Raw genomic sequence first — 9,529 nt, forward strand, 5'->3', positions numbered from 1 at the left:
TTTTTGCAGCATGTGAGCCCGGCAGGAGAGGTAAGGCCCTGAAAATACAGTGGCCCAGAATTTGCCCACTCCTCCTACGGAAGCATTTTGTTGAAAACCTAGGAATGGATTCGGAAATGGACAGCTCACCGCCAGTCCCTTCCGCGCAAGGTGGGTCACCAACCTTAGTAACAGGGAGCTGAGAAACAGCCCCTCCGTCTGGTTTGGTGCAGGGAGGGGATTTCTGCTGTGGTAGCACTGATAGATGGCTGGAAGCTATGACTGTCATCTCTGTTGCATCAAGAAAATACTGGGGTTTTTTTTCTTTTTTCCTTAAACACAGCAACAGCAGCTGCTCCAGACTGAAAAAGATGTTGCCTGAAGATCTCCAAAGTCTGCGAGCCAGACAGAGAGATTGTGGAGAGGATAGGCAAATCAATCACTTACACAAAAATTAAGTGTAGGGAAACAGCTTAAGAACCCAGAGATAAACAGATGGGCTATTACCAAATGACAGTTCAGAAACCTTTCTAATATTCAAATCTGAATTGTGTGCCTGTCCCCCAAAAATGCATACCTTCTTTGTACAAAAACCATGACACATTTCCCTTTGAGAAAGAGACTGAACACACACACACACACACACACACACACACACACACACACACACGATCCTTCTGTTCTTTCCCCTGGTTTCTGTGGAGACTAAATCTCTAGAGCTGCAACAGCAGCAGATTCCCTCACCTCACTGCCTGGGGATGAGGCAGGGGGAGGAAATTCGACAGGGATTAAACATGATAAAAGGGGGCTTCTTTGCAAGGGCTTAAACCAGCACACAGCCTGAGAAACAGAGAGATAAGCAGTAACAGGCAGGCAGAGAGACACATAACTGCCCCTGCTGCTAAAACCTAGCCATTTCTTCAAACAGCAGCAAACATGAGACATTTCATCACCGTAGTGCATCCATATTGAGAAGGGGGGGAGAATCGTGTGCTTTGCTTTATGCATTTCAGTCTCTCAAGATGGGAGGAGACCCCTGTCCATATGTCGTAGGAGCTATCCACCACCCCAAAAGTACACTCGCTGCACCTAGCTAGCAGACCACTTGCCTAACAGGTTTTGCAGCAAACGCGGTTAATCTATGTGATAGCAGGTTGTCTCTTACCGTAGGCAGCAGCGGCTCCATTTGGGCTCCCTGGTCTTTAATCTCCATGTTTTGTAACGCCTCTGGAATAAGCACCTTGCTCTGCAGTGTCTTCAGTGTCTTACACTCAGCCCGGCACTCGCTCTGCTTAGTATTCGGATCAGGTAGCTCTGAAGCAGGAGGCAATTGCACACTCCAACTCACCAGAGTCACATGGCTCCTACTCACTCGGGCTGCTGGCCAGGTTTTGCACTGAATGCCTTGGATCCCTGGGCCGGTAGGAGAGATCCCCCAAGCCCTGTATCACTGCCCACACCTGGCTACTAGTATAAAATACAGCAAGCAATGCTACAAGTCTAATGGGCATTAAGAATCTCACCTAAGATGCTCACATTTCATGTAGACTAGTCCAGGTTGGCCTCCAACCAAATCAGTCTGATTTTGACACTTTGAGATGACTCGCTTCATTCTCAGAACCCCACAGGAGACATAAGTCAAGCAAGATGATGTAAATAAGGTTTACTAGGTGTTCCGCTCTGAGTACCTGGGGGCTTTTAAAACAGATAAGATGACTTTAGTATTAGCGTGTCTTAGTGAGGCTGAACTAACTATTCACCACCAACGACAACAAAATCAAGCATTTAAGTCACTGTTGACTCAATAAGGATTGGACAGATATTTTCAGTATTTTAAAAGTGAAAACCTTAGGTAAGTCACACATTATTAAAAATAAAGTATATGTTTTTCTATGATTTCCCAACAAAAATGACAGAGAAAGAAAATATTTTGACAGTAGGAATGATCAAGATACTAAAGCACTTTGAAAAGACAATGAATCTGACAAGAATAGCCCAAGTATATATCCCTTTGCCTAAAAGTCTCAACAAAATAGGGGTAGGGGATTATTTAAATAATCCACAGAAGAAAAGACATGCTCTTTTGCAGGAAGAAGTAGTTGGTGAGGATCATCAAGTGACTACACATATTTCCTAAAACTGATTATAGATCTAGAGTATTTTAAGTAATGAAGCCCATATATCGCTGAACTCCAGACTAAGTGTATGGAGGTTACAAATGAAGAGTAATAAAGAACTTTCAGGCATTAAAAGAGGGTGACTAAAAATTATTAACATCGTTTATCTTAAATAAGAATAATTTTACCAGATTCTAAAACCTTTAATAAGCAGGAATGAATATTAAATTATTTTAAGCAATACACCAAATTTTTCCATAATGCTCATTGCAGGTGGAATTATGGATAACATTTATCTGCTTTCCTTCTCAATACAATTCTTTACAACAAGCTTCTTTAATTTTTAAGAAAACATTTATTTTAAAACCCTAATGATTAATATATTTAAGTGGCTACTTTGTGCATAGCATACTGAGTTGATACCAAGGGTTTACATAACAAGATATCTGACTAGGAATTTACTGATATGGGGGTCAATTTGATTTTCTACCACAGACTGATGAATAAAAGCTACCTTCCCATTCAAATAACCAACAATCGCAATTTGTTATAATAAAAATAATAACTTCACTTTAGAAAGGTTGATTCTATCCCATTGAGAAGCCTATGTTGTTCCACTTATATTTCTTCAAAATTAATTTAAGTATAATTAAGAAAAAGTCTTGCCCTTAATTCTGAAAGCCAAAATAAGAGTAAAATTGTATTTAAAATTACTTTTTATCAATGTTTTCTTAAAATGTGTATTATTAAACTACAAAGGTACTTTGCTGGAACAACCATTGCTTGAGTGCTTATGATATGACAGAGCTACTATTTCTGCCAATATAATAGGACTTAGCCAGGGTTGCAACAGCAGACAGTCGACTTCTAAAGATCAAGAAAGCCTATGTATCTAAAGTTCTCTTATCCAAGATGTCAAATACTAGCCTAGCACAACAAAGTGGAGAATATGATCCTCATTTAATCTGCTACCTATCTAATAGAATATATAAGAATTAATGCCCATGACCTGACAGAATGCATCCACATACTAAATAAGTCCCAATGAAGAAGATAGGTATAAAACTAATAACTCCTAGGAAGAAAACCATCAGTAGGTAGTGGAATTTTTACTAACAAAATCATAGAATTTTACAGCTCAACTTTTCCATTGATTTTCAAACTCAGAAAGTGAAGAGAAACAGATGGGAATAGGAAATACAAATTGCATGAACAACTTTTTCTCAACTACATATTATCTGCCTTGGAGATTCGGATATGTCCTTGGTGGGAGTGAGGAGAAGAAGTAGGTGAGGATATACTTTTTGAAAAATACCCCCAGGTAAATTTTATATTTCTTCCAGTCTGGAGCTCTTTCCACTACAGTAAAGTTTCCTTGGATCTGAGATTATAAAAATAGGCTCCTGTTTAGCCTGCTCCTATTTAGAAATCCAATGAGATTCTATTAGTACAATTTGACAGCAATGATTTCAATCATCACATTAAAGTATTGCAAGACTGAATTTATCCAAGGAACTAAATGTTCCAGACACCCTACTGGAATGAGACAATAGTCTGATTTTCACTCAGTCAGTCCTACTATGTGTGAAGTACTATGCTACTTCCTGTCATACACAGCAATATTAAAGTGGAATTTTCCTCTCTGAAGAATGAAATAAAAGTAGGGATCGGTCACAAGCCAACCGTACAGACAGAGGAATAACAGAAAGTACTAAACAGAAGAGCCACCTTCCTGTCCAGCTGCCCATGTTGTGACCAGTAGGAAAGGAATACAGCCACCATGGTGTGCTTCCTTCCTTGATCTCTCCTGTATCTTCGGACTCTTGCTGACCTCAAATTTTACTAATCCCTTAAGTAAGCAAGTCAGCGTGGATTCAAGGTACTTTCAGTTCCTACCTCCTTTTGCTATTTTAAGCCCCTGGTGTTAAGATATGCACATTAATATAATGTTTATCTTAGAGAAAAGACCATCTAGTATTGGTTGTATTGGAAGAAAACACTGGATTCTAAAGGTATTGCCAACACTGGTATTTCAAGAAAACACTTTCAGTCCTGGTGGTATTGAGTTTCTGGCTTAGATCTCAAAGTTCTTTGCTTTGGCCCTTTTTAACATAAAATAACTAAATTTTAGGTTGCATTGAGTTCAGAAATGTAGTCTGAACAGTAATCCTATGTTAGTGGTAATATTACCAGTTCAAGAATAATATTTCAAAAAATTACTATTTTTCACATATGAAAATGTGAATCTGTTTACGTTATTTATTTATGTTTCATTCCTTTGTATGTCTTATCCCTTGAGACCTATACAAATGTTCTCAACAACTTAAAGCATTATTATGAAGATTTGTCAAATACAGTTGACCCTTGCCAAATACAGTTGACTAAAGTTTGTATTAAAACTATTAGTGATGGAGGGGTTAGAGGGACCAAGCCTCTGAGCAGTTGAAAATCTGTGTATAACTTTTGACTACCCCCAAACTTAACTACAATACTGTTGACAGGAAGCCTTAATAATAACAGAAATAGTCAATTAACAGGTATTTTCTATGTTATATGTTTTATAAACTTACAATAAAGTAAGCTAGAAAAAAGAAAGTGTTAAGCAAATCATAAAGAAGAGAAAATATACTTACTGTTCATTAAGTGAAAGTGGATCATCATAAAGTCCTCATCTTCATCGTCTTCACTTTGAGTAGGCTGAGGAAGAGAAAGAAGAGGAAGATTGGTCTTGCTGTCTCAGGGGTGGCAGAGGTAGAAGAAAATCTACATATAAGTGGATTCATGCAGCTCAAACCTCTGTTGTTCAAGGGTCAGTACAAAAGTATTTTGTTGAATTTGACCAACTCAAGAAATACCAAAAATGCTTTCTTGACAGCTTAAAAATGGTGGCACTTAACCATTAAGAAAAAGAGTAAGAATGCCCATTCTAAAACCTGGCATATCATAAGGAACTTCTTTATATAATACTAAAATTTAAAGGTGTCAAATGACACTACGTTTTTACAGATGTTCTTGGACTCCAACCCGATAGTGACTCCAGTCATCAACTATGAAAAGGAATATATAAAATAAATAATTAGGGAGCCCATTCCAACATTGGGCTAATGCCCACATTTAAAAAACTCTCTTAGTCCCACTTCTCTTAGTTCATGACTGGTTTTTCCACTTCTGAAGATTGGAACAAAGACCTGATTTTCACTTTTTGTCCCAATTGCCTCCTACAGAAAAATTCATAGAAGGCCTACTCTCTAGACTGAGTTCTAGAGGGCAGCATCTTAATTTAATTTAACTCAATTCAATAAAAATTTGAGTACCTACCATGTGCTAGCAACTATACAGAAACAAATAATAAGACATAGCCCCTGGACTCAAAGAGATAATTTAGAAGAAAACAAAGATAACATCATTCAGCAAAGTGCTATTTAAATTTTTAAAAATTCTGCAAAAATCAGAGGTAGGCCAGAAGACAAAATGACTAACTTTTAATAGCATTTTTCTCATCCTTACCCCAGAGATTTAAAATCCTTAGGGGACTTGCTTTTATGGAAAGATCTAATTTTCCTTTGTTTGTTATATAAACAAGAAATATACGCATGCCTCAACTTATTAATTCTCCAATTATCAGCCTTTAAGCCTAATTATCACTGCCTTTATTAAATGGTCCTGAATGTATCATTTCTATTCCTAACTTGAAAATAATCAATATCACACTTACAGAGTTAATCTTGTAACTAATCCTTAATGTGTCCTTTTGTATCCCAAGTTATGAAAAATTACGCTAAAAGAATCATTATTCACAGTGTCCTATGTGTAAATTTTAGTATACATTCTCAAATGATGACAAACAAGAAAAATCTTTGTGTTTATTATTGAGTTTGCACTCTGTCTGTCAAAGAAAGATGACAAATGTCATATGGGAAAAATATAAGAAAAAATCAAAATATACCTATAGCAATTTCTCAGCTTCATCATAAGCAACCAAAGTATTAGTGAACAAAGAGTGTTTGGATGCATTTTACATGGTCTTATATTACCTAAGAACCTGAATTTTTCTCATTTTGCTGTAATTTTCAGATTGTTCCACAATTCACATGTGTTTACATATTATTTATGTAAAGGGCTTTTTTTCCTAACAGAGAGAAAATCTTATCTGAAGCTGTAATTTGGGCAAAGCATAAAATAATCTTATGTAGACCTTTTTTTATTAGTTGATTTAACAAAGATTAAGCACAGATTTTGTACTATGTGATAGTACAAAGATAAATAAGACAGGATCCCCAACTCTCTAGAATAGGAAACAGGTGATTATTTCAATGTACTGTGGTGATAAGACAATGAGCTGTCCAAAATATTAAAGGAGTATCAAATAGGGACATAATGCCCAACTAATGAGTTTGTAAATCAGGGAGATGAAACATAAACTAAAGGATGAGTAATGGCAAACCCAAGTGAAAAAACCCTTTCATTATGGAAATTTTTCAAAATTCAGAGCAGTATAAAGATGAAAATGACAGTCATTCATAATCCCAGCAACCAGAGATAGTCACTGTTAACATTTCAGCATGTTTCATTATAGACTTCTTTTAACAACTCTGGGAGTGGGGAATGATATTCTTTTATATTTATTATTTCCATCACATTTAAAGCAACAGAATTATGTTGCATATATGAAATGAAAGTCCTTACTAGAAAAACGTAATATCCAAATAACCTCTTAGATTTGATCCTTTATTACTATACGAATATGTCTATCCTACTTCTCCCAGTCTGCATCAGGAATGAGAGAAACTTTCAAACCCTCTAATTGGGAATAGGACACAAGTTGTCTTTTCTTTCAAATTCTGTAAACCTAACTGAATTACCTGTTATTTTCTCTCTTCCAAAACCCAAACCAGGGCTCAGTTAGTGGAAAAAGCACACAGCCCTTTCTTAAGGTTACACATTGACACATGAAGTTCTTACTACTTCCAATTCTTCCTTTCCTCCATTCTGGAGAATCTTTTGATATGGACAGCCTGGCTGTTCATCTTTTCTCACAATGCTATTATTTGGAACCTGTGTCCAACTAGATTAAGGCTTCTGAAACTTAAAGCCAGATTATCTGCTGCATTATCCATCCCGAAATATGAAACGCCAATGATTAAATGAAGAAATACAACGCACTTAAAAAAACATATGGGGAAAACTTAGTTAAGATTTTAAAAATATTATCTTAATTCAATATTAATAAAATAGTAAAAAACAAAATAACTGAAATTTGCTTTCATTTCTCTGAGAAAACTGATTTTGATATGTGTTTGAATTAAATGATACTTTTCAGAAACATAATCTCATACATCCAGGAAGATGCACAGAAACTTGTTTATTCGTTTAATAGATATTTACTGAATACCTCCTATGGGCTCAATACTATGCAAGGCACTAGAAAGGCAAAGTCCCTGCCCCAGGAATCTGATAGTCTGGAAGGGAGACAAACAATCAGACATGTCCAAGACATATACCTTAAATATGACAGGTATATGACAGAAATAGAAGGGGCACCTGTTCCAGACTAGGGTGGAGGTATAAAGATATAAAATGGATTATAGGGAAGAATAAAAATATTCCAGAAAGGAAGAATAGCATGTTCAAGAACTATAAAAAGTTGTCTATAACTGAGACACTGGATATATCAAAGGATGTGGCAGGAAAGAAGGATGAACATGAGGGCAAGGACCAGATTACAAAATTCCGTATTTGCCATACTCAGGAGATTGGTTTTATTTTATAGAGGATATTAGAGAAGACTTCCCAATGGACATCATATCTGAGATAAACTTTAAAGCATACAGAAGAGTTTATCAGAATAACCCGAGGTGCTTCAGAATAACCTTAGATGCTTCTGAAAATTTTTGATTCCTAGGTCCCATATCCAAAGATCCTAACCTAGTAAATTGGGGTGAGGATAAGGATTCTGTATTTTTCACAAGATATTCTGATAGAAGTGCCTATGCATCACCTATTCCAAATTTGATATACATACTTTCCATTACTCTAACTAAAACTCTTTCTTAAAAGAAAAACACGCACACTTGGCTAAAATATTTACAATTATTTAGAAGACAACATGTAACATTATATTAGGATTATTAGGACAATGTGCCATCAGCTGTTTAAAAATGAAACCTACCATTTACTTAGTGTTTATTACATGTCAGGCATGTGCCAAATATTTTATATAATTATTTAATTTACCACTCATATCAACCCTGAGAAGTATGCATTTTGCCTCCACTTATATATGAAGAAACTGAAGCTGAGTGAAATTAAATAACTTGCTGAACTTCACACAGCAATAAGCAGCAGAAATCCCAACCCAGGCTATCTGCCTCCAACGCACTTACTTTTTGCATCATGCTATAACTGATCTCTAACTTGTAAAGGTTGCCAGTGAAATGTTTGCTCAATTCTAATTACCACAAAGAATAAGAGCACCAGATCCAAACTCAGTGTTGGTACTATGGCCAGACATTTTTAAAAATGAAACTTGTCAAGCCAGAAATAAAGTATTTCTATCAACAATGATTCGTGCAAATGCTGCCTCATATTTAGGCTTCTTCCAGTTCATTCAGAAAACACTGAGGAAGATGCATGGGATCCCATTTCTTAACAGAAAATAATTGGGCTGATAACTACTGTGTCAGGGTGAGAAATCCTACAGTGCTAATCTCCTGAGCCAGGTGGTTTTAGTCTTTCTTTGGCCAAATAAGACATAACATTGCCTTCTCCAAGTCTGCCACTGCCTCTCCTTCAGAGATGACAATTCACAAAATTCCAATAAATTCTGACTTAGTGTAAAAGATAGTACTTGGAAGTGGAAAAAGACAAACATTTATTTAGTAGTTCATATGATAACTACTGTAATAAAGGTATAAAATGGATTATAGGGAAGAATAGAAGTATTCCTGAAAGGAAGAACAGCTTGTTCAAGAACTATAAAAAGTTGTCTATAATTGAAACACTGGATATATCAAAGGATGTGGCAGGAATGAAGGATGAACATGAGGGTAAGGACCAGATTACAAAATTCCGTATTTGCCATACTCAGGAGATTGGCTTTATTTTATAGGTGATAGGGAAGCTCTTTAAAGATCTTAAACAGTTAGAAAGGTCACTTAAGCTATAACATGAAAAATGTTGGGGCAAGGTAGGTGGCAGGGAGACTAGTTAGTAAGCTAATAAAAGAGGATAAAAGCCTGAGCTATGAAGCTGTAGTGAGGATGGATAAAAGGAAATGGTCCCAAGAGATATAGGAGGAAAAATAGATGTGAATTGCTGACTATTCAGATGCAGTGAATGAGGAAGAGGAATATGTCTAGGTTTCTGGCTTGATGGATAGTGGTGCTGTTAAACAATACACACAAATAAAAAAAACAATAAAAGAAGCAATTTGA

The 9,529-nt window shown here is 36.1% G+C and overlaps 1 protein-coding gene across 14 annotated transcripts in view; it reads right to left on the reverse strand.

Moving 5' to 3' along the window:
* The window catches only part of SLC4A10 (solute carrier family 4 member 10), a 356,421-nt gene extending 355,045 nt beyond the window's left edge, over window positions 1–1,376 (reverse strand). For 5 of the 14 annotated variants that reach the window (XM_030796796.1, XM_030796789.1, XM_030796794.1 and 2 more), the window contains exon 1: window positions 1,145–1,347. Coding sequence is in view for 6 of the 14 variants with exons in the window: in XM_030796800.1 (XP_030652660.1) it covers window positions 1,145–1,192 (48 nt within the window). In the remaining 8 variants the exon portion in view is untranslated. Of the gene's footprint in view, window positions 1–1,144 lie in introns of all 14 variants that reach the window. The other 9 variants (XM_030796801.1, XM_030796795.1, XM_030796793.1 and 6 more) reach the window with 5 other exon arrangements.
* Between the last annotated feature and the right edge of the window lie 8,153 nt (window positions 1,377–9,529).

This window comes from Nomascus leucogenys, chromosome 17, assembly GCF_006542625.1.
Source record: "Nomascus leucogenys isolate Asia chromosome 17, Asia_NLE_v1, whole genome shotgun sequence".
In the NCBI taxonomy this organism is placed as follows: domain Eukaryota; kingdom Metazoa; phylum Chordata; class Mammalia; order Primates; family Hylobatidae; genus Nomascus; species Nomascus leucogenys.